Source organism: Pan troglodytes, chromosome 1, assembly GCF_028858775.2.
Source record: "Pan troglodytes isolate AG18354 chromosome 1, NHGRI_mPanTro3-v2.0_pri, whole genome shotgun sequence".
Classification (NCBI taxonomy): Eukaryota; Metazoa; Chordata; class Mammalia; order Primates; family Hominidae; genus Pan; species Pan troglodytes.
In genome coordinates this window covers 195,037,984-195,064,036 of record NC_072398.2, presented here as the reverse complement: position 1 = coordinate 195,064,036, position 26,053 = coordinate 195,037,984, and the positions used below count along the sequence as shown (strand labels likewise).

General features: G+C 39.4%; 1 protein-coding gene across 6 annotated transcripts in view; it reads left to right on the top strand.

The window, feature by feature from the left end:
• The first annotated feature begins 533 nt into the window (after nucleotides 1-533).
• Nucleotides 534-26,053, top strand: part of AGO3 (argonaute RISC catalytic component 3) — a 132,510-nt gene continuing 106,990 nt past the window's right edge. For 2 of the 6 annotated variants that reach the window (XM_054665731.2, XM_063782738.1), the window contains exons 1-2: nucleotides 886-1,258; nucleotides 15,486-15,657. In XM_054665731.2, the coding sequence (XP_054521706.1) occupies nucleotides 1,240-1,258; nucleotides 15,486-15,657 (191 nt within the window). In that variant the 5' untranslated portion in view covers nucleotides 886-1,239. Of the gene's footprint in view, nucleotides 628-885; nucleotides 1,259-15,485; nucleotides 15,658-26,053 lie in introns of those variants that run through there. The other 4 variants (XM_063782732.1, XM_016959123.4, XM_063782748.1 and 1 more) reach the window with 4 other exon arrangements.

Here is a 26,053-nt window from a genome sequence, read left to right as displayed (position 1 = left end):
AGGGCTACCAAGGCAATACTGTAGTAGACTAACAGGTGCCCCACCATAGATGGGTGGTCCGGAAAAGGCGTCTCAGATGTCTTTCGTTGAGACGCAAAAAAAAGCTGTGGGGTAGGGCGTAAAGGGAGGGTGGAGAAGAGAGAGAGGGTTCCTGGCCAAGGGAACCAAAAGCAGAGAAGCTCCAAGTCAGAAAAAAGCAGCGGTTGGCCCGTTGGGGGAATTGGAAGCCAACCAGTATAGCTGTAGCACAGGCGGGGCCCATTTACGCCGTGCGTTTTCACCCTGGAAAGGAGTTTGGGTTTTCCAAGTGTGACGAGGCGCTATTAAAGAGTTTTAAACATGGAAATTACTCGATCTGATGTTTGTGTAGTGTCCTGTTTGTTAGTCATCTTTTCCAAACTATAATACATTTTTTTTTCCTAAAAATGGTCGTTAAAGCAGCCTAGGACTTAGGTCAATTGCGGTGGTCACTTGACCGCCTGTGAGGGGGCGGCGCGTGGGGTGGATCGGACTGGGCGTGGCGGGGGCTCAGGAAGGAGGGTGGCCCTACCCCAGCGGGCTCGGCTCGGGGCCTCCGCGGCAGGTCGGGGTCCTTCACCCGCCGGCTCCAGGTAGGCTACTCCTCAGGTAAGCCCCGCCGCCAGCCGCGACGTCGTCGCAGACAGGTACCGCCCCCACTCGTGCGGCGCGAGTAGTCCTGCCCCTCCGCGTTGTCTCCGGCCGGCACGGCCCCGCGGGGGACGGCCGAGCCCGCCGCATGTGGCCCGGCTCCCGGACACCTCCCCGGCGTCCTCCGCGCCGGCCGCTCCCGCCCCGACGTCGCTCCGGCACGGCTCGGGGCCCAGAGGCGAGGCGAGGACGCCGGGCAAGCCAGGCAGCGGAACTGACGCCGGCGAGCTTCCGGGGCGGCCCCGGGCAGGTCGGCGGCGGTGGCCCGCAGTCGTGGAGGAGCGGTGGGAGCGTCGGCGGCCGCGGGCGATGCAACTTCCGGACGGGACTCCCCTCTGTCCGCGCCTCACATCTCCCCTTCCTCTCGCCTAGTCCTGTGCCGTTTTCCGTCCGCGACTCTTCCGGCCCAGAGCTTTCGGAGTGCGGTTGCTCAGGGGAAGCCGTCGCCGCCCCCGCCTCGGGGCCGAGTGAGAGTGCCCGTCGCGTCGCGCCGCGTCGCCCCCCGGGCCGCCTCCTTGCCCCCAGTGGCGGGCTCCGTTCTCCCTCGAAGCACTCCCCCCAGCTCCATGAATGGAAATCGGCTCCGCAGGTGAGTCAGAGTCGCTGGGCCAGGTAGGGGATGTCACCCAGCTACTGTCCTCTGAGCATCCCTGCTCCTCCCGCCCGGCCCAGGTGCGCGAGGTGAGCGTCGGGCGGGCATCGCTCGGTCTCCCGCCCCTCGCCCTGCTCCTCCGCGACCTCCCCGCAGCCCAGCCCCAGTTCCCCGGGGGCCCCTGAGTCGGCGAAACTGCGAGGCGGGGAAACGCTTGGAGGATTTAAGTTTGGGGTTATCTAGGCGGCATTACTCTTTGCTGGAGTACCCTTCTTCTAGACTTTAGAATGGTTTGCCATTGTCTAGTTGGAGTGCGTGTCCTTTAGCCAGGTTGTGTGTTCCGTAGAGGCTGGGCAGCCAGCCAGCTCCCTTACCTACCTCTTAGGATAGTTGTGAAGATAGGCTGAGATAACGGATAACTTCAGATTAAGTTCGAAGGAGGTGTTGGTGCAACGTTAAATTCAACATGGCATTGCTCCTACCCTCGAGTTCTTTTCTGTTGTTTGTGGCAGCATGGTAGATAGTTTCTGAGGAGCTTGGAAATGTCATAGCAGCCTGGATCCCTGCTTATACGAGGAGGTGGATCTTAAAATTGCTGACAGTATATTTTTTTTCATTCTCTATTCCTTAGAGAAGTAGTTGTCATATTCCTGGAAATTTGGAATTTAAGAAAACTGCTTTATCTCTGGGGGCAAGAGCAGCAGTTTTGCAGTCTTAAGAGAAAATTGCAACATGGATAGTACTTGTCCTTAAAAAAGGAAAAGTATTGTTTATGGTTCTAAAGTAATTAATTCAGGGACAGAAAGGTGTTGCATAACGGTTTGCCTAACAAATGATCATGCTTGGCTTATTAAATTTGAAAGTATGCTTCAGACGATCACAAGTTCGTAAATTAATTTTCAAAATATTTGCGGGGCTGTCTTGTTACTAATGGTGTTACAAGTTCCTGAATTCCATATCTCTTTTTGCCAATTTGATATAAGAAAAACTTACGTAAAAGAAACCAGTGACATAACGATAGCTAAGAACTTTGTTGAATAGATTACGTGTCAAATGGATGCAAAAAAGCACTCAAACTGGGGAGGTGAGATGGGGAGAGAGTTACAAATTTTTTTTTTTTTTTACAAATTTTGTTACATGGAAGTTTCTCTAATCAATTTAGACCATATCTTTTTCCTGCTCCATTGTTTCGCTTTCCCCCATATCGTCTTAAAAACAGAAAGTCTGTCTGGATTGTGAAAAGATTTCGACTCTCATTCAGTTTTGATTTGTGTATTTCTGAAACTGTCCTGCCCTTTTTAAAAAATTACCATACTACTGTTTTACTGTACAGGAGATGTGATTATTTGGGACCATAGGTGATCTTTGTACATAACTGTCCTGTTGTCAAGTCTGGAAAACAAATCATGAAGGTCAGACCCTTTATTAATCATCCCAAAACTTTTAAAGATATTTCAAAAAAGTTTTTAAAGTTTTTTCTTTTTCTCCTGAGGGTTTTTCATATGATATTGTGCCCATATATATGGGAAATGTCTTAGAAAACATTTGTTAACATCAAACCACCTAGTCAACTGGTACAACTAAGCCAAGTACAGCTCAGAAAATACATTTTACCTCTTCTTTTTTGGGTGTCCCATTGCTGAAATGGATACCCATTTAGCTGTCTTCACATTTGGGGAAGTGTGTAGTTAGATTATCAACTATATGCTTGGGTCTCTTGAAAAGTAAAGTTTTTTCTTCAGTACAGTTTATACATGATTGAATGTAGCCTAATAATGAAGATAAGCTATACTTTGGCTCAAGATTGTCATCAGAAACAAAATTTTCATTATTCCTGAGACTTGTATATAATTGGTATGCTTAGCTTTAAGTTGAAAGCATAGCTGTGCAACTAAATTTTAAATCCATAATTTAGGCTGGGTGTGGTGGTTCATGCCTGTAATCTCAGCACTTTGGGAGGCTGAGGAAGGATGATCGCTTGAGCCCAGCAGTTGGAGACCAGCCTAGGTAACATAGTGAGACCTGCCTCTACAAAAAACAGAAAACTTAGCCGAGAATTGTGGCACATGTCTGCAGTCCTAGCTACTTGGGAGGCTGAGGCAGGAGAATGGATTGAGCCCAGAAGGCAGAGATTGCAGTGAGCTATGATCGCGCCACTACACTCCAGCCTGGGTGACGGAGCAAGACCCTGTCTCAAAAAAAAAAAAAAAAAAAAAAAAAATCATCATTTGACACGTATTTTGATTTTAAAATTTTAGTATGAATGTTCTCAAAAAGTCTATTGAGTCAGTATTGAATCTTGGCTTTCCAATTCTGCCATAAGTTTTTCTTTTTTGTGGAGATTCTCAGGAATCATCTTATGATAGGATATTTTAAATTCTAGTTGTTCAGTGGATACACAGAAAACTGTTAAATTTGTTTAGGGAACCTCGAACACAAATACCATATAAGTTAGTATTTGTTCTTTCATATGAAATATTTTAAATGCTTTTTAAGGATATCTTGTGCAATCTACTGATTTAGTACCATCAGAACTTTGATTTAACAAAAAAAAGGCGAAATTAGTTAAAAATTAATCAACAGTTTAACATCTGTGTCTGTGACTCTTTAGTTGGGGAACATCTGATGAAACACCGTTTTTTATGGTCTAATTACTGCTGAACTAAGAGTATAGGTTATGTTTCAGTTCTAAATAAAGTGGGAATAGGGAGCTGCAGAAATGCTTGATGATGTTACTTCTCCTGAGTACTCATTTTTTAGGTCCATACTATTCTAGTCTGTGTTTTCAGGTAATGTTAGACTACCGTTTAGGACAGAGGAACTACACTTTATAATGGAAGAAAAACATTTACTTTTACCTTAAATTAATGACATGCAAATTGTTTGATGTTTGGTGGAAGTTTTATACAGTCTTGCAAAAGTGAATAGACTGTTTCTTTCTTATTTACACTTTTAAATTCATGTCTGAAAATAGTTGTTTTAGAGTTCTGTGTTTATTTAATAATAAAAGTTTTAGAAAAGTTATTTGGAACCAAGTTCCAAAGGAATAAAAGTTGCATATATGGGAAGCTAGAACTAAATCAAGATTGGGATTTGAATGATGTAGATAAAAATTATGGGTCAAAAATACCTACTAAAATATGTAGTGCCATCAGGGTCCCAATTTAGTATTTAAAACAATCTTCTTTTTATTTATTTATTTTTTTTGAGATGGAGTCTTGCTTGCTCTGTCGCCCAGGCTGGAGTGCAGTGGCATGATATTGGCTCACTGCAACCTCCGCCTCCTGGGTTCAAGTGATTCTCTTGTCTCAGCCTCCTGAGTAGATGGGATTACAGGCGCGCACCACCATGCCTGGCTAATTTTTTGTATTTTTAGTAGAGACGGGGTTTCACCATGTTGGCCAGGCTGGTCTTGAACTCCTGACCTCAGGTGATCTGCCTGCCTCGGCCTCCCAGAAAACAATCTTCTTTAATAACTTTGAGAAATGTTTTTGTCGTTATATAAATTTTCTCACTTGTAGTTCTTTGCCTTGAAGGAAAAAAATCAAATTACTGCTCTGTCTGTGGGCATGAATTTTGAAAGTGATAAAGGTTTTTCTACTGGGTTGTCACTTAAATTTTGGCTTATGCTGCCCTGGAGTGACCATTATGACTTTAAAAAAATATATTTATTGCACTTGACTGGCAGTGGGACTTTTAAAAATGTGCAAGATTGTTTTGATATTTGGTTTAGAATTTCTCTTTCAATGAAAGGACTCCGAGGGAAAACAAAAAATGAGACATAAAATAAATTTTTCCTTCTAAAAAAAGACTTAAGGGAAAAGACATATAGATAACCTTCAAATATAATTCAGTTAACATGAAGACATTTACAAAATTACCCATGATTCTGTCAGCCTCATATAACCATTCTTTACATTTTTAAACCAAATTCTAAACTAATCTGTTTAGTTTTTTAAAACTTAAGGAATTAAGTTATTTAGGAAAGCCATTAGAATGAATGAAAAGATATCTACATGCTACTTCATTTTGCTTTTTTGGAGAATTGTATGTAATAAGTTGGTAATTTAGAATTAATTTGTATTAGTTTATATCTTCCAATGGGAACATTGCGTTTTTTAGTTACTGCCTGGCCTGACAGTATGCAAAGAGGCCTGGGGCCCTGTAAAGGGGACATTTCCTGGAAGAATTCTCTGTTGTATATGGAAAAACCCTGGCTCAGAGTAGATTTCTTGCCAAATTGTCTAAGCTGATGGATTCTAGTTGAATACCATTTTGCTTTATAATATAGCCATCTAGTTTCACATCGGTTTCTATATTCTTAAAATACTTGAGGATCTACCTGAAAGATGAATTAAAATATTATTAATCTAACAAAACATATTATCTTATAGTACTTAAAACTAGAATCTTAAAAAGTAATTTATAAATTTTTGTTGTTGCTAATGGGTAGGGGAAAAAAGACCAAAGTGATAATTCTGTTTTCAGGAAGGTAAAACTAAAAAGATAATTTATTTAAGATCAGTATCCTTTCCAGACCTGTTTAGTCTCAGACTGTTGAGATGAACAGCATTTACCAGACATTCCTACCTTCTAATTCAGTTGTCTTGGATACTGAATAGACCCTCATTCTTGGCTCATTAACAAAACAGATGTGAGAAAGAATATTGTGTGGTTTTTCAGCCATAATGGTTATGCTGTTAGGATACATGAACAGCCTTTCTGTATTTGGAGTTTCTGTGGTTTTCTGCCATTATCTGTGTTAATATTAATGACTTTCTTTGGCTAGCCACTGCTTAAAAAAAAAAAACCAACTATTGAGATTCAGCAAAACCTTGTCACACAACTGATGCTTTCTCTTATACATTAAAATGTGGGCATTTTGTGGTTTGGTTATAATAAAAAAAAGTGTGCATTAGTCTGAAATGTCAGTTTAAGGAAATGAAGAATTCCTTGTTTTTTGTTTGTTTGTTTGTTTGTTTGAGACAGAGTTTTGCTCTCGTCGCCCAGGCTACAGTGCAATGGTGCGATCTTGGCTCAGTATTTTTAGTAGAGATGGGATTTCACCATGTTGGCCAGGCTGGTCTTGAACTCCTGACCTCAGGTAGTCCACTCACCTCGGCCTCCCAGAGTGCTGGGATTACAGGCATGAGCCACTGCACCTGCCCTAGAATTCCTTGTTTTACATCAGCCTGTTATTTTATACATCATTTCCAAATTGTCAAGTTCTTGGGAAATCAGAACGTGGTATCTACAGTCTATTGATGTGAAATATTTTTAGATTAAAAAAATATTTTTTGTAGAGACAGGATCTTACTATGTTGCACAGGCTGGTCTTGAATTCCTAGGCTCAAATGATCCTCCTGCCTCAGCCTCCCAAAATGCTGGGATTGCAGGAGTGAGCCACCATGCCCACCCATATTTTTAGGTTTTTCATTTGTAGAAGAAATTTTACAAGAATGTGTTCTCAATTGTAAGCTTACATAATACTACTTTTGAGTCATTACTAATACTTGGTATTTTAACTGATTTCTGAATCTTCTAACAATATGAGAGAGACATAGTATTTCTGTGAACTTTAAAAATGATGAAAGAATAGATTGCAAAATGGGCTCTTACTAATAACAAGGGAAATGTCCCCTTTTATTTTCAAGGGAGGAAATGCCTTTTAAAAATTGTTTCTCACTCCTGTAATCTCAGTGCTTTGGGAGGCCGAGGCGGGTGGATCAGCTGAGGTCAGGAGTTCGAGACTAGCCTGACCAAAATGGTGAAACCTCGTCTCTACTAAAAATACAAAAAATTAGCCGGGCATAGTGGCGGGTGCCTGTAATACCCGCTACTCGGGAGGCTGAGGCAGGAGAATCCTTTGAACATGGGAGGTGGACATTGCAGTGAGTTGAGGTCATGGCATTGCACTCCAGCCTGGGCAACTCAAAAAAAAAAAAAAATTGTTTCCCAGCCGGATGTGGTGGCTCCCACCTGTAATCCCAGCACTTTAGGAGGCTGAAGCGGGCAGATCATGAGGTCAGGAGTTCAAGACCAGCCTAACCAACATGGTGAAACCCCATCTCTATTAAAAATACAAAAATTAGCTGGGCATGGTGGCGTACACCTGTAATCCCAGCCACTTGGGAAGCTGAGACAAGAGAATTGCTTGAACCTGGGAAGCGGAGGTTGCAGTGAGCCAAGATTGCGCCACTGCCCTCCAGCCTGGACCACAGTGCGAGATTCTGCTCAAAAAAAGAAATAAATTGTTTCCCATACTGCCACCTGATAAGCTTAACCCTCAACTGGCTGGATGTTCTATAAGTGATTATTTAATTGTAGTGAGCCTAATAATAAGTGCGGTATGTTTGGACAGATTCATTGAATGAAAAAGTGGAATTAGCAGGTAGGAGGTTCCTGAAGTTCCATGCTGTGTACTACGTAGCTTTGCAGACTTAACATGTATAAAATCAGAGACATTTCATTAAGTCAGATTTTGAGATCAACACAATATATTTCTTTTTCCAAAACAAAAATGTATTCTTTTTTTTTTTTTTTTTGAGACGGAGTCTTGCTCTGTCGCCCAGGCTGGAGTGCAATGGCATGATCTCGGCTCACTGCAACCTCCGCCTCCTGGGCTCAAGCAATTATCCTGCCTCAGTCTCCCTAGTAGCTGGGATTACAGGTGCCCGCCACCACGTCCAGCTAATTTTTGTATTTTTAGTGGAGATGGGGTTTCACCATGTTAGTCAGGCTGGTCTTGAACCAGACCTGACCTCAGGTGATCCACCCTTCTTGGCCTACCGAAGTGCTGGGATTACAGGTATGAGCCGCTGCGCCCGGCCCAAAAATGCATTCTTTTTCCGATTATAAAATAATAACTACATGTTTATTACTTTAAAAAACAAACGATATAAGAATGTCTCAAATAGAAGATGAAAGTATGATCCTATCCTCCAGATGAAACCATTGTTAACTCTTTCTTGTATATCTTCCCAGACATCCATCCGTCTGTCCATATATTTATCATACGAATTGTTTCTAACCTTTTTCCACTTAGTAATGTGTCGTAAATATCTTTCCCATATCATTACTTACATCTATATAACAGTATAATAATTTATACTGAGTACATAGCATTTAATTTTATCTGTATATTGATCAGTCTCATTGATAGTGGTTTAGATTTTTTCCAGTTTTTTGTTATTATGACTAAAACTTTGTAAGTATTCTAGTACATATGTCTTTGTATACTGGTCCAGTGCTTGCTTTTGGATAAATTGTTAGAAGTAGAATTATTGAAACAGTATTCCATGAATATTAAAGAAAATGTTTCCAGTGAAAATCTATAAGTTAGTAATTGGCTATAGTATATGTTATAGTTGATTTTGATTTATTCACTGCTTGTTTTTTTTCATCAGTCACATTTGCTGTAGGCTATTGTTTAGCTTTAGACTTTCCAACTGGTACACATTGGATTACTAGATGAGTGAACAACATGGACACATGTATGCTTTGGAAATGTATGGTTTTATGTTTGAAATTTAGTTTGGTTAGTTATTATCCAGTACATACAATAACTGCTGAAAGAAAAGTTTGATATAGAGAGAAAGTCCAGATAGTGCTTTGTATTTCTGTGTAGTTATATTTCCAACTCTAGTGGGCAGTATGTATTTGTTAAATAACTAAAATATGCTTCATTGGAAGTATAATTCCTTGTATTGACAGAATTGTTTCATCTGCTAATTTACATTATTATGTAATGTAAATATTTCATAATATTCTGGATATTATGAAAATATCCAGAATATTTTCTGGATACTAAACTTGATTAGTATATATAGAATTCTGTTCATTGCTTATTCATGCAACAGAATTTTGCTTTGTGCCAAATTATTTAAAAAGCACCAGGTAAAGTAATGACCATGGAGAAAAAAATTGACAGTGTGATATAGTGTAAAAAGCATGGGTTTTAGAGACAGATTCTGGCTCTTAAATTAACTGAAATTTATTAATGATGTGTCGGTATAGGTTTGAGTGCAAATGTTCTCCTCTTGTAGAGGATGTTGATAGTAGGGGGTCTGTGTGTATGTCAGGGCAGGAGGCCTGGGACATATGGGAAATCTCTACCTTCTGTTCAATTTTGCTGTGAACCTAAAACTTCCCTAAAATAGTCTATCAGAAAAAGTTAACTGCTACTTTGGGCAGTGCATTTAATCTTCCTTAACCTTAATTTTCTTATCTGTACAATGGGATAGTAAGAAGAGATGACACATGCAAAGGAAATGGCCATTTCTCTCTTTTTTATGATATTTTACTATAGAGAATTTAGGATGTATACATATAGGCAGAACTGTATAATAAACTCTATTGTACCCACCACCCAAACGCAGTCATCAACCCACGTCCAATCGCTTCTCTTCTACTTTTCCCTCTTTTATATTTTTGAAGCATATTCTAGATATAATATGATTTTATTCATATTTAGTAGTAACTATAAAAGTTATGGACTCATGATATAGTACCATTATCACAGCAAAATAATAATCACTTATAAAATTTTCTAATCATTGTTCAAATTTTTACTTGTCTCACATATTATTTTTTAAACTGTTTGCCTTAAAAAAAAAAAATTTATTTTTTTTTTTTGAGATGGAGTCTCACTCTGTTGCCCAGGCTGGAGTTCAGTGGCATGATCTTGGCTGACTGCAACCTTCACCTTCCAGGTTCAAGCGATTCTCCTGCCTCAGCCTCCTGAGTAGCTGGAATTACAGGCATGCGCCATGACGCCCGGCTAATTTTTGTATTTTTAGTAGAGACGGGGTTTCACCATGTTGGCCAGGCTGGTCTTGAACTCCTGACCTCAGGTGATCCGCCCGCGTCAGCCTCCCAAAGTGCTGGGATTACAGGCATGAGCCACCACGCCCAGCCTAAAAAAAATTTTTGATTCAAAATCCAAATAAGTTCTACACATTGTGATTGATCGATATGTCTTTTAAGTGTCTTAATCAGTAAGTTTTCTCTCCTTGTTTTTCTCCTCTGCAATTTATGGGCTGTTTGTCCTTTTAGAATTTTTCACGATCTGGATTTTGCTGGTTCCATCTTTACAATTTAATTTAACATAATCCTTTGAATTTCCTGTAAACTGCTAGTGGATCCAAGGGCTTGATCAAATTCAGGCCATTCTTTTTGAACTTACTACAGTTGGGTTTTTGTCCCTAGCACTTGACTGGAATTGTTTTTATCAAGGTCAGCAAAGACTTAGCTAAACCCAATAGTTCCCAGATCTTCATTTTATTTCATCCACATCTAATGACATTTTCTTCTTGAAACACTATTTTTCTCCATTTGGTTTTCAGGGTACCACTCTCTCCAGGTCCTCCTCCAACCTTGTTGGCTGTTACTTTTCCAGTTCCTTTGCTGTTTTCATTTCCCTAATTTCTAAATATTGGGAGTATCCTTGGGGTTAGTATTCTGTATCCATGCCACAGTCTGTCTGATCTCTAATCCAGTGGTTTTAAATAACACTTCTATGCTGAGGACACCCACATTTACACCTACAGCCTGGACCTCTCCTCTGAACTCCACACTCATCTAACTGCTTACTATTCATCTACTTGTAGACACCTCAAATTTAGCATATCCTTAAAATCCTCTTGATTTCCCCTCCAAACTTGCTACTATCACTGAGTCTTTCCTGTCTCAGTAAATGACACTTCTGTTCTTTCAGTTGTACAGACCAAAAAACCTTGAGAATGTTTCTCCTCATACCCCACATCTAGTCCATTTAACAATTCCTGTCAGGCCTACCTTCTAAATGTTTTCCACATCCACATCACTCCCCTAACTGTACTACTGTAGTCCTAGCCAACATTATCTTTCACCTAGACAGCCACATAGTCTGCTGACTGGTCTCCCTGCTTGTACCCTTATGTATAATTTTTCATACAGCAGCTGGAGTGATACTTAAAAAAAAATTTAAGTCAGATCATAACACTTTTTCACTCAGAACTCAGAGGGCTGACACTAACTAACTTCAAGACTCACAGTAAAGCTACTGTAATCAAGATAATGTGGTATTGGTGAAAGAAACAACTAATGGAACAGAACAGAGAGTCCAGCATGGCAGGTTACCATCCCAATTCTCCTACTTACTAGCTATAAAAATTTTAGGCAAATTATTTCAGTTTTCCTCATCTGTAAAATGATTCCTTCCTTTATAGGGTTGGTATGAAGATTAAATGAGATAATGCATGTAAAAGCACCTAGCAGGCCAGGCTTGGTGGCTCATGCCTGTAATCCCAGTATTTTGGGAGGCCAAGGTGGGCAGATCACTTGTTCTCAGGAGTTCAGGACGAGCCTGGGCAACATGGTGAAACCCTGTCTCTACCAGAAATACAAAAACTTAGCCCTGCATGGTGTAAAATAAAAGCACTTAGCACATTGCCTGAGACATAGTCAGAACTTGATAAATTTTAGAATTTGTGGATTTTCTAAGTTGATCTTGACAAGTTTCATAAGAAAGAGGCAGATCAAGTATTATTTTCATTTTTTAGATCAGGAAACAAATTCATTTGGTGACAGTCAAATGATTAGATAATTGGCAGAGCCAGTACTAAGGGCTAGTACGGAATTTGTACAGTATTACTTATCTCAGGCTAGGATAGGAAAGATTATGCCCTCTGAAGAGATTTTTAAAAAAACACAAAGCGGAATTTAAAAACAAATGATTCAGGCAGCATTTTAGTCTCTTTTCGTCTACACTGAATAAAAGTTATTGTTAGCCCAATTTTTTATTCCTGATACAAACTCATTCTTTTGATATATTGTTGGATTTAATTTAACATTTTGTTAGGATTTTTGCATGTATATTCGTGAATTAGATTAGCTTATGATTTTCCTTTTTTATAGTGTTTTTGTCAGGTTTTAGTACCAGAATTTTTCTGGCATCATAAATTGTATTGGGGTGTGTTTACTTCTTTTCTGTTCTCTGGAAGTGTTTGTATAACATCGGTGTTATTTTTTTCCTTAAATGTTTGGTATAATTCTCTAGTGAAGCCATCTGGATCTGGAATCTTTTTGTATGTATGTGGAAGTATTTTAAATTGTGGATTTAATTTATTTGGAGGACTTTTAAGATTTTTTTAATGTAATTTTTAGTTTATTCAGATAATAGTTTATTAATTTATTGTTTGAATTTTGATTAACAAAGCTGTATTTTGAGCTTCAAAAATTTAGTGCTGGACATCACAGGATTTCTTTAAATGTTTTTGATTAAAAAATGTAAAATATACAACCATTAAATTTACCATCTTAACCATTTTTGTGTATAGTCAGTAGTGTTCGGTACATTCACAGTGTTGTGCAGCCAATCTGCACAACTCTTTTCATTTTCTATAACTGAAACTATATCCATTTAACAACTCCGCATTTGCTCATGTCTCAACTCCCAGTGACCACACGTCTACTTCCTGTTTCTTATGAAATTGACTACTCTAGGTACCTCATGTAAGTGGAATCATATAAATTATATAGTGTTTGTCATTCTGTGACTGGTTTTGTTTTTTTTTTTGAGACGGAGTCTCGCTCTGTCACCCAGGCGGGAGTGCAGTGGCATGATCTCAGCTTACTGCAGCCTCCACCTCCCAGGTTCAAGTGATTCTCCTGCCTCAGCCTCCCAAGTAGCTGGTGGCTACAGGTGCACACAACCACACCCAGGTAATTTTTTTGTATTTTTTTGGTGGAGATGATGTTTCACCATGTTGGCCAGGCTATTCTCGAACTCCTGACCTCAAATGATCCTCCCGCCTTGGCTTCCCAGAGTGTTGGGATTACAGGCATGCCATGCCCATCTTTTTTTTTTTTTTTTTTTTTGGGACAGAATCTCACTTAGCTGCCCAGGCTGGAGTGCAGTGGCACAATCTCGGCTCACTGCAGCTACTGTCTCCCAGGTTCAAGCAGTTCTGTCATCGCAGCCTCCCAGGTATCTGGGATTACAGGCGCCTGCCATCATGCCTGGCTAATTTTTGAATTTTAGTAGAGACAGGGTTTCACCATGTTGGCCAGGCTGGTCTTGAACTCCCAACCTCAGGTGATCCACCCGCCTTGGCCTCCCAAAGTGCTAGGATTACAGGCGTGAGCCACCACCCCCAGCCCTTTTTTTTTTTTTTTTAAATAAAAGGGTCTCGCGCTGTCACCCAGGCTGGAGTGCAGTGGCATGATCTCGGCTCACTGTAACCTCCACCTCCGGGGCTCAAGCGATTCTACCACCTCGGTCTTCTGAGTAGCTGGGACTACAGGTGCACACCTGGCTAATTTTTTGTGTTTTTGGTAGACACAAACGGGGTTTTACCATGTTGCCCAGGCTGGTCTTAAACTCCTGAGCCCAAGCAGTCTGCCCACCTCGGCCTCCCAAAGTGCTGGGATTACAGGTGTGAGCCACCATGCCCGGCCTGTCTTATTTCACTTAACATAATATCTTCAAAGTTAATCATGTTTTAGTGTGTGTCAGAATTTCTTTTTTAAGGCTGAATAATATTTCATTGTATGTATATATCACATTTTGTTTATTCATTCATCTATCAGTGGGTACTTAGGGTGTACAAATAACTCTTCAATCAGTTCTTTCTGCTTTCACTTCTTTTGAGTGTATACCCAGAAGTAGAATTGCTAGATCACATGGCAATTCTGTTTTTCATTTTTTGAGGAACCATCATACTGTTTTTCAAAGTGAGTGTACCATTTTATAGTTCCACCAACAGAGGACTTTTCAAATTTGATGAATAATACTTTTTTTTTTTAAGACAGGGTCTTGCCATTTTGCCCAGGCTAGTCTCAAACTCCTAAGCTCCTAAGCCTCCTGAGTGTCTGGGATTACAAGCACAAGATGCTGTGCCTGGCTATATAGTACTTTAGTGTATCAGTAAGTTTTATTTCTCTAGGAATTTGTCTGTTTCATCAAACTGTCAAATTTATTGACACAATGTAATGTCTTCAGTAGCTGTAGTGATTTTTTTTCACTTGTTATTAGTTAAGCCCTTTTCCTCCTTTTTAAAAGAAATCAGTGTTGCCTAGATTTTATCAATTTTATTTACTTTTTTTTTTTTTTTTTTTGGTAAGACAGAGCCTCACTCTGTTGCCCAGGCTGAAGTGCAGTGGTGCCTCAGCCTGCTAAGTAGCTGGAACTACAGGCCTGCACCACCACGCCTGGCTAATTTTTGTATTTTTTTTTATAGAGACAGGGTTTCACCATGTTGGCCAGGCTGGTCTTGAACTCCCAACCTCAGGTGATCTGCCCGCTTTGGCCTCCCAAAGTCCTGGGATTGCAGACGTGAGGCACTGCACCCAGCCCATTTATCTTTTTTTGTTTTTTTGTTACGAGGTCTCACTCTGTCACCCAGACTGGAGTGCATAATCTTGGCACATTGCAAACTCTGCCTCACAGGCTCAAGCCATTCTCCCACCTCAGCCTCCTGTGTAGCTGGGACCACAGGTGTGCACCACCACACTCAGCTAATTTTTTGTATTTTTGGTAGAGATGGGTTTTGCCTTGTTGCCCATGGTGGTCTCAAACTCCTGAGCTCAGGCGATCTACCTGCTTTGGCCTCCCAGAGTCCCAAAGTGCTGGGATTACAGGCATGAGCTGCCATGCTTGGCCTGAGATACTTACCTTGTCAAATAATCAAATAATTGATTCTGTACTTTCTTGATTCTTTTTTATTACATATTGCTTCTTATTTTACTCCTTTTCTTTCTTTCTTTTTTTTTTTTTTTAATAGAGACAAGTTCTCTCTCTGGCACTGAGTCTGGAGCGTCGTGTTACTATCATAGCTCAAGTGATCCTCCTACCTTGGCCTCCTAAAGCACTAGGATTCCAGGCATGAGCCACCATGCCCTGCCCTTTCTTCTACTTTCTTTAACTTTACTTTGCTATTGGTCTCACACTCTTTAGGTCTGACTTGTGCTTGCTCATGGTCAGCTTGGTTTGTGTGATTGTTCTTCCTTCTCTCTGCCCTTTCCAGAACAGTTTTCCAGAGGCATACGGTTTTCTGTGTTTATTTTTAATGAAGAGAGGAAATCTGGGGTGACAGAAATTGAAGTGTTAGAAATGATGTCATCTTGCAGAACTAGGTTTTAGCCATTATCAGCTGTACTTATAATTCTAATATACTCTGGTTGACAAGGCTTTGGAATACAGCTTGTAACTGTGACTCTTTTTTTTTCCCCTTTCCCCTGGCAGGACCCGCTGGGGCCCAGCCCCTACTCATGGTGCCCAGAAGACCTGGCTATGGCACCATGGGCAAACCCATTAAACTGCTGGCTAACTGTTTTCAAGTTGAAATCCCAAAGATTGATGTCTACCTCTATGAGGTAGATATTAAACCAGACAAGTGTCCTAGGAGAGTGAACAGGTAAGAATCATGAAACTGCAAGGATCTTTTGCTAATTTTTTCCTTAGTAATTATCCATGTTTATTTTGTATATCTGAATAACAATTATAATGTGTAACAGTTTGACCAAAAACATCTGGTAATTTGTTTTAAAACTGATTGTACTTCAGGGGTGTGATAGTGGGGAAAAAACCTTTGAAATTATTTTGTTATAACACGAGCTCACATTTTCCCTGTGATAATAGAAAAGGTTCAAGTTATTTTTACATGCTCCTGAAATCAGGCTGCACATCATGAGCACATCATTTTCCTTGCTGTTAGGTAATCTGTCCACGCTTGCTTTTTTCTCCTCACCTCTCTTATGTACCACTTTCATAATGTTCCCTTTAAGATGATGGTGGTGATGATAGCAGTTGGGGGTAGAAATACTGGTTTCATGCTTTCTTTTCTCCTTTCCCAATTCCCAACTATTTCTTACCATTATATAGGAATAAGTACAGATGGTATATAAAGATTTATCAGCCTGCTTTCAGTAAGCTTCCTCTCGCCTCCCCCAAATGCCATTTATATTCTTGGATGTGGTTTCGGTAATACAGGAAATATAAGAGGAATTTATGATTGGATATATACTATGTCTATTTGGATTTTGTTTTTAAAAACAAAGACAACACATTTTTAAAAAATGTGATATTCAGTTTAGCATTTTGGTTTCTATGATCCCAGCCTTTTCTTATTCATTAAATGTTATTAAGAGTCTTCATTTAAGACATTTAAGAAAAAGAATGTTGTTTCTCTCAAGAAATTTGTAATTTGGTAGAGGAAATAAGACATGTAAGAAGTATGAAGGTCTTTTTCTTGGACTTGTCATCCTAATTGTTAGTATTTCTGTTATACCTGAAAGTGAATGAGCACTAAAAGACTTTGTGATAACATGTTAAAAACAACAACACCTCTAAGAATGTTGTAATTAACATGTAATGCAGGGTTCTTTGTGAGGTCAGGAAGACTCGTAGAGTGTTACAGTTGAAAGGAACCTCTTAAGAAGTTAACTAATCCAATACCTTTTTTATTTATAGCTGAAATCCAGAAAGGTTAAGGGATTTAGTCAAGAACACATGTTTCAAGTAGGAAAGGTGAAACCAGAACTCCAGAATCCTGACTTGGTAGTCATTAGGAAGTATTTTGTAAAGGAAGAAGTTAATCTAAAACAATTGGTAAAATTTTGGTTAGCTGTAGTAAAAATAACATACATATAATTTTATTTATTTATTTATTTATTTATTTTTGAAGGAAGGATAACAGTAACAAAAGCATAATGGTTGAGAAGAACCAGGTGTATTGAGTATGAACCAGGCTTAAGGGGAAGGTTCTTTGCATTACATGTTAATTACAACATTCCTATAGGTGGTTTTTTTTTTTAACATGTTATCAGATACTGCTTTAAGATACTATCTGTTGAATAGATGACTCCTAATCTTGCTGTAGCCTCTACCTCTTTCCTAAACTTCAGATTGACACCCAAATGTTCCTAAAGTGAACAACACAAGTCAAAAGAGTAGTGCCCTACTCTTCTGTGACCTCGTAGTACTTGATGTACGCTTCCATTGTGGTGTTTTTAGTGCATTGTGGTTATTTTTCTCCCTTTCTCCAGTATAACCCCTTCATGAAAAGTAGTGTTTTTTATCATCTTTGTCACCCCATGTCAGCTCAGTGATTGGCACATAATACTCAGTAAAGTGAATGAAATGTTTATAAAATGGCATGAGTGTGATGGTGGGGGACAGGAAAGAAAACTGGATGTTCTAGAGGGCTGTTTTCCTGAACATGGGTTTTTCAGTGCCATACTCTTATCTCCTAGGATCTCAGGCTAGTCTTGGTTTTGGTCTCCCTTCACTCTCTTGTATGTCTTTCTGTGAGCCGTCATCCACTTATGGGGACTTAACTGACTCATGCTGTACTCTCATAGAGATTCCCTTTTTCTTGTTTCTCAAAACTGGTTCATTAATATATAGATTTGAGTGAAGGATAATCCTGACCCTTCTGGTAGATATTTACATTTTAAAAAGGCATTTATTAGCTGAGCCATGGGCCTGTAGTCCCAGCTACTCTGAAGGCTGAGGCAGGAGGATTACTTAAGCCCAGGAGTTAAGGCTGCAGTGTGTTGTGATTGTGCCTGTGAACAGCCACTGCACTCCAGCCGGGGCAGCATAGTGAGACCACATATCTAAAAAATAAATAAATAAAAATAAAAAGGCATTAGTTAATCTAAGTAAAGATCTGGGGCTTGAGGGATGTCAATTCAAGTTTTTTTAGTATGCTAGATGAGTTACAAGGAAATGATATGGTGGCAAAAATATTAAGTAAAAGGAACAGAATTTTTTTTTTTTTTTTTGCAACAGAGTCTCTCCCTGTTGCCCAGGCTGGAGTGCAATGGCGCGATTTCCGCTCACTGCAACCTCTGCCTCCCAGGTTCAAGCAATTCTCCTGCCTCAGCCTCCCGAGTAGTTGGGATTACAGGCACCTGCCACCACGACCAGCTAATTTTTTGTATTTTTAGTAGAGACGGGGTTTCTCCATGTTGGCCCAGGCTGGTCTTGAACTCCTGACCTTGTGGTCCCCCCACCCCCCTCCCCCACCCCGCCGCCGGCCTCCCAAAGTGCTGGGATTACAGGCGTGAGCCACTGTGCGCGGCCGGAACAGAATTGTTTATTAGATTTATTCTTTCTCCTGCCTAACATTTTTGTTTTATTTTTTGGTAGGGTGTGGGTAAAGGAAAATTTGTGTATTATATATGTGTAATTATATATGTGTATATAAAGTTGTGTAGCATAGAATTTCATGTGTATATGCTCAATGTATTAAGTTTGTGAGAAAAATATGTGTCATAAATTGGTGTGGTGCATTCTGGTTTTAACTTACGATTCTTTTGACATCCTTAATTACATTACATCTTTAGGTTGCTTTATCTTACATTTTTTTGACAGTACCAATAATTTAGATTTGTAATTTAAATGTTTCCAAGTGGAAAGTTTTTAAATTTTTGTGATGTAAAATTTTAGTCATTTTTATCATGTTTTTGAGTTTTTATTTATTTTATTATTATTTTATTTATTTATTTTTTTGAGATGGAGTTTTGCTCTTGTTGCCCAGGCTGGTGTGCAATGGCACGATCTCGGCTCATTGCAGCCTCCATCTCCTGGGTTCAAGCAATTCTCCTGCCTCAGCCTCCCGAGTAGCTGGAATTACAGGCATGTGCCATCATGCCCAGCTAATTTTATATTATTAGTAGAGATAAGGTTTCTCCATGTTGGTCAGTCTGGTCTCGAATTCCCAACCTCAGGTGATCTGCCTGCCTCGGCCTCCCAAAGTGCTGGGATTACAGGCGTGAGCTACCGCACCCGGCCCAAGTTTTTATAGGAACTGTAGGACTTGTTTGGGATTCTAAAAATCATATAAATCAGCTTTATACTTTGTTAATAATATTGCTTTGATTTAATGTCAACATCTGCAAAACTTATTCCGTTTTCTTCAGCTGACTTGCTTTTGTCTTCAGTTTTTACAGTATTACTGCATGACTAGTCAGTTGAAACTTGGTGGTCTTCTGAAATTGATGTGGTGGCTCAGTTCCTGTGCTTCAGCAACCGGAATTCTAGGCGTTAGAAGGAACTAGATAGAACTTAACAATTCCTTTTCAATATTAGCAAAACAGTTAAGGGACAAAATGCAGTGGTTCAGTTATGTCTAATTTAACTTATTCAAAATATTAAAACAAAACAAGTTGTTTTATTTCTTTTTTTAAAAGTCAGGGTCTCAATCTGTCTCCCAGGCTCTGGAGTGCAGTGGCACAATCATAGCACACTGTGTTCTCAACCTCCTGGATTCAAGTGATCCTTCCACTTAAGCCTCCTGAGTAGCTAGGACTACAGGCACCACCACACCAAGATCATTTTTTAAAATTTTTATTTACAGGAGACGAGTTCTCCCTATGTTGCCCAGGCTGGTTTTGAACTCCTGAGCTCAAGTGATCCTCCCAAACTGCTGGGATTACAGGCGTGAGCCACCATGACCAGCCTTATTTCGTTTCTTATTAAAGATTTATATTGGCCAGGCATGGTGGCTCACGCCTGTAATCCCAGCACTTTGGGAGGCTGAGGCGAGTGGATCACGAGGTCAGGAGATCGAGACCATCCTGGCCAACATGGTGAAACCCCGTCTCTACTAAAAGTACAAAAATTAGCTGCATGTGATGGCGGGCGCCTGTAATCCCAGCTACTCGGGAGACTGAGGCAGGAGAATTGCTTGAACCCAGAAGGCAGAGGTTGCAGTGAGCCGACGTCGTGCCACTGCACTCTAGCCTGGCAACAGAGTAAGACTCCGTCTCAAAAAACAAAAACAAAAAATTATATTGTTGCCTTCTATAAAGTCATAGTGATTCTCCTCTAAGTGACTTAAATGTTTTAATACTTAAATTATCGTGCATGAAATTTTTCTTGTCCATATGCCACATGAACAAATATTTGGCACTAAGGCATTAATCATAATAGTAGAAAGATGTATTATAGCCAAACAGTTGCCACTTTAGTTGGAGTCTTCTTAGACACAATATCCAGGAAATGCTAGTGAATCATTTTGTGGGTCAACCTTTCTACAAATTTATTCTTTAGATTTTCTGTCCATTGCTTTTTTTGTCCTTTCCTCACCCCCTTTTGTGTTGGGGGGCCAAGTGGGGGAAGGAGATTCTTTCCTTCCTTCTTTTCCCCCTATTAAATGATTTTGATTGAATGTAAGCTTTTGTTAAAAGAGTATGTATGTTAAGTATATTTCAAACGTTACTAGTTTCTAATAGGTGAATGGTCTCAATGACTAAAAAACAAATATTTTTTAGAAACATTATGACCTAGAGTATACATTCTGTAACTTGAGATTTTATGCTAGTTTGTCCAACCTCTAAATACACCTTGAATAGATAGTATATGTATTTATTCAAAACCATTAAATAATGGAATAGATACATGTTAAAAATTATGTATACAACATGATTATAACTGCAATATCTATTTTAAAACATGAATAAAAATTTGAAGGAATCTTAAAATAGTAGTAGATTGTGGTTGCATTTTTATTTTATTTATTTATTTTTTAGACAGAGTCTCACTCTGTTGCCCAGGCTGGAGTGCAATGGCACATTCTCAGCTCACTGCAACCTCCGCCTCCTGGGTTCAAGCAATTCTCCTGCCTCAGCCTCCCGAGTAGTTGGGATTACAGGCACCCATGCCCAGCTAGTGTTTGTATTTTTAGTGGAGTTGGGGTTTCGCCATGTTGATCAGGCTGGTCTCGAACTCCTGACCTCAGGTGATCCACCCACCTCGGCTTCCCGAAGTGCTGGGATCACAGGCGTGAGCCACCACACCCAGCTGTGGTTGCATTTTTTTGGCTCAGTTTTCTTTTACAAATGAAACATCATTTTTACTACTGTTACTGTTAATATTCTATGATGATTAATAACATGCCAAATATTTCTGCATATTTCATATTGATATAATGTTTAATGCTGATGATTTTTATTTTATTTATTTATTTTGAAACAGGATCTCGCTCTGTCACCCAGGCTGGAGTGCAGTGGTACGATCACAGTTCACTGCAGCCTTGACCTCCCTGGGCTCAAGCAATCCTCCCACCTCAGCATCCTGAGTAGCTGAGACCAGGAGCATGCCTGGCTAATTTTTCTACTTTTTGTAGAGACAGAGTTTTGCTATGTTGCCCAGGCTGGTCTCAAACTCATGGGCTCAAGACATCCACCCACCTTGGCCTTTCAAAGTGCTGGGATTATAGGTTTGAGCCACTGCACCCAGACAGATGATTGAATTTTAGAAAGAAAAAAGTAAATCTATATTGATCCAATTTTGGCTTTTTAAGTGGAAATCTCAGAGCAGCAATGTGTTTAAAGAAACTTCTTTTCTGCTGTTAGGAATGTCATTTTTATGGTATTATAGTTGGATAGTATGCCAAGAGGGGGCATATTTCATTTTGCATAACTTGATGGATATATAATTTACATGCCGTAAGTCACCCATTTTAAAATGTACACCTCAGTGGTTTTTAGTATATTGCCAGAGAGGATGTACAGCCGTCACTTCAATCTAATTTTAGAACATTTCATCCTCTCAAAAAGAAACCCCATACTCATTAGCAGTCACTGCCCATTAGTCCCTCCCCACAGTCCTTGCCAACCACTAATCTACTTTCTTTCTCTGTAGATTGTCGGTTCGGTTCTGGGTCGGTCTTTCTTTCTTTCTTTCTTTCTTTTTTTTTTTTTTTTTTGACAGAGTCTCGCTCTGTCACCTAGGCTAGAGTGCAGTGGCGCAATCGCGGCTCACTGCAACCTCTGCCTCCTGAGTTCAAGCAGTTCTCCTCAGCCTCCCGAGTAGCTGGGACTACAGGCGCCTGCCACCATGCCCGGCTAATTTTTGTATTTTTAGTAGAGGTGGGATTTCACCATGTTGGCCCAGCTGGTCTCAAACTCCTGACTTCAAATGATCTGCCTACCTCGGCCTCCCAAAATGCTAGGATTACAGGGGTGAGCCACTGCATCCGGCCGGATATTTCTTATAAATGGAATCATATACCATGTGGCCTTTTGTGACTGGCTTCTTTTTGCATAATGATTTCAAGATTCATTCATGTTGTAGCATGTATCAGTATATTCAGGCACTGCATAACTTTTCAGTAAATTACAGACCACATGTATGATGGTGGTCCCATAAGATTATAATACCGTATTTTTACTGTACCTTTTTATGTTTAGATACACAAATACCACTGTATTACAGTTGCCTACGGTATTCAGTATAGTAATGTGATGTACAGGTTTGTAGCCCAGGAGTAATAAGCCATACCATATAGCTTAGATGTGTATATGGCTTAGATGTGTAGTAGGCTCTACTATCTAGGTATGTGTAAGCACATTCTATGATGTTCACACAACAAAATGATAATGCATTTCCTGGAACATATCCCCATCGTTAAGTGATGCATAACTGTACTTTATTCCTTTTTATTGCTGAATAATATTCCATTGTATGGATATAATACATTTTGTTTATCCATCATTTGGTGGACATTTGGGTTGTTGCCATTTTTGACTACTACAAATAATGCTGCTATAAACATTCATGTACAGGATTTTGTGTGGACATACATTTTCATTTATGTTGGATATATACCTAAGAGTGATATCATATGATAACTCTATATTTAACCTTTTGAGAAACTGCCAGACTCTTTTCCAAAGTGGCTGCACCAGCCAGACATGGTGGCTCATGCCTGTAATCCCAACACTTTGGGATGCTGAGGCGAAAGGATCACTTGAGTCTAGGAATTCAAGACCAGCCTGAGCAATGTAGCAAGACATCATTTCTACCAAAAAGAAAAAAAAAAAAGAAGGCAGTGTCTGCACCATTTTACATTCCCACTAGCAGTGTATGAAGATGTTTTCCCATATTCTCACCAATATGTTATTATTTGTCTTTTTAAAAATTATAGCCATCCTAGTGGATGTGAAGTTGTATCTCATTGTCGTTGTGACTTGCATTTTCCTGATGACTGATGTTGAGCATTTTTCATGTACTTATTGGTCATTTGTATATTTTATTTGGAGAAATGTCTATTTAGGCCTTTGCTAATTTTTTTTTTTTTTTTTTTTGAGACAGAGTCTTACTCTATTGCCCGGGCTGGAGTGCAGTGGCACGATCTTAGCTCACTGCAACTTCCACCTCCCAGGTTCAAGCGATTCTCCTGCCTCAGCCTCCCAAGTAGCAGAGAATACAGGTGTATACCACCATGCCTGGCTAATTTTTGTAGTTTTTAGTAGAGATGGGGTTTCACTATATTGGCCAGGCTGGTCTCGAACCTCTGACCTCAGGTGATTCACCCGCCTCACCCTCCCAAAGTGCTGGGGTTACAGGCATGAGCCACTGTGCCTGCCTGCCCATTTTTAAATTGGGTCATTTGTCTTTTTGTTATTGAGTTATAGGAGTTCATTATATGTTCTAGATAAAAGTCCCTTATTAGATATATGATTGCAAAATTTTTCTCTGTTTATACATGTTGCATCTTCATTGTCTTGATGGTGTCCTTTGAAGCACAAACTTTTAAAATTTTGATGATGTCTAACTTATTTTTTCTTTTGTCGCTTGTGATTTTGTTGTCATATCTATAGAAGGGTTCTATATTAAAATGATTTAGACAACATACTTCAGAAAACACTACCAGTAAAAACCAAATGGTATAGTTTTGAGTGTTTAGTGATCTTGGGGAAACTATTATACAAAATATGTCAGCTAATAAATAAGTTTTATTTTCCTTTTAATCACTTGGAAGATAGGAAAGTTAACAGATGGTAATTATTTCACATCTCAAAATTCTTTTAGAGTGGCATCTAAATACAATACTAAGTAGAAATTAGCCTTTTGACTAATATTCCTATAATATATTTGAAATTTGAAGATACTTTCATAAATTAACAAATATTTACACACAAGGGACTAGTACATAAGGTATTATTACCAACATCTATCTATTTGTGTAGATATAAATTACAATAGCTGTATAGTGTTCTATTATATGAATGTACCTTGATTTGTTTACTTTAACCTGCTCCAGTTTGTTAGGTTAACTTAAATCTATTTAAACCATTTATCTGAACTTACCACATGTTTATACCAAAGTACTATGCTATTGGTACTAGATTTACAGGATATACGGAAACTTAAAGATCATTTTTGAATCTTCTCTATGTTTTCAGTAACTGTTTACTCCTGTTTTGTGTCAGGCACTGTGCTAGGTTCTAGCAATAACACGATAGATAAAACATGATCTCTTTAAAGTTTTAAATTCCATATGGAGTGACAAATTCTGTGATATGCACATTATGTACTGTGATGAAAGAGTAATGATTCCTGCCTTTGGGTAAGGAGGAGGATGTGGTGTATCACATGGTATTTGAGCAAAATAATTGTATCATAAAAGGTACAGTAAAAATATATCATCTTATGGGACCACCATCATATATGTGGTCTGTAATTGACTGAAAAGTTATGCAGCACCTGCCTGTGCTGATATATGCTACGACATGAAGTTGTCCAGTGGACAGGGAGAAAGAATAATCCACATAGACAGCATGAGCAAAGGTATGACATGTTGGTATAACAGAAACAGGCCAGTATAAATAGAGTAGCTAGAGATGAGTCTGAAGAGTTAGCTAGGGAGTAGGTTATGAAGAATCTGAAATCCGTGCTAAGGCTTGTGAATTCAGAAATAGTAGAGAGCCAATGGAACCTTTTAAACAAATGAAGAATATCGGTATTTAGGACCATACTTGATGACAGTGTGGTGAATGAGAGATGAGAAAGACTTGAGTCCTGGAGAACATTTGGAAGGCTGTTGTAGTAGTCTAGGTTAGCGGTCTTCAAACCATTGATCACACGTCCCCATTAATTAAAATTTGTTTGACCAAAAAATACATATAGATATAAATGCACACACATTTCAAAAACTATAATTTATTGGCGTGTACTACTGTTTTAATATGTAACTGTAGAAAAATTAAAGATGAGAAAGAAAATTTTGAAATGAACTATTTAAAAATATATTTAAATAACTTAAACTTTTCAGATTAATGGTACAAAAAACCCTGACTGAATATGTGTCACACACTTGAACTACAGAAAGTTGCAGTGTGCTGAAAATGAATGAACGAGAGGTACACTGTTAACTTTTTTTTTTTTTTAATTGAGACAGGAGTCTCACTCTGTCACCCAGGCTGGAGTGCAGTGGCGTGAACATGGCTCACTGCAGCCTCACCCTCCTGGGCCCAAGCAATCCTCCCACCTCAGCCTTCATAGTAGCTGGGACTACAGGCACATACCACCATGCCCGGCTAATTTTTGTATTTTTTATAGAAACGGGATTTCGCCATGTTGCCCAGGCTGGCCTTGAACTCCTTGTCTCAAGCGATCTGCCCACCTCAGCTTCCCAAAGTGTTGGAATTACAGGCATGAGCCACTGTGTCAGACCTTAACTCTTATGTGTTGCAGAACTCCCATTACTCTCCTAGGATTCCTGGTGTACCGTGTGTTGCACCTGACCATCTAATATGGAATAACTGAAGGCACCAGTATCAATCCATACTCATGAATATTAGTAAATCTTAATTCCTAATTGTTCACTGAAAATTAAATATAAATATGTCTAATTTTTCCTCATACTTCAGCATACCCCTTGGCACCTCTGGTACATATTTTTCTGGATTATAGGTAATATGTTCAAAGACACAGTGGCAATAGTGATGACGGAGGGCATAGATGGAAGATTTAGAAAAAGAATGAACAATTTAGGTATGTAAGGAAAGGATAGAGAT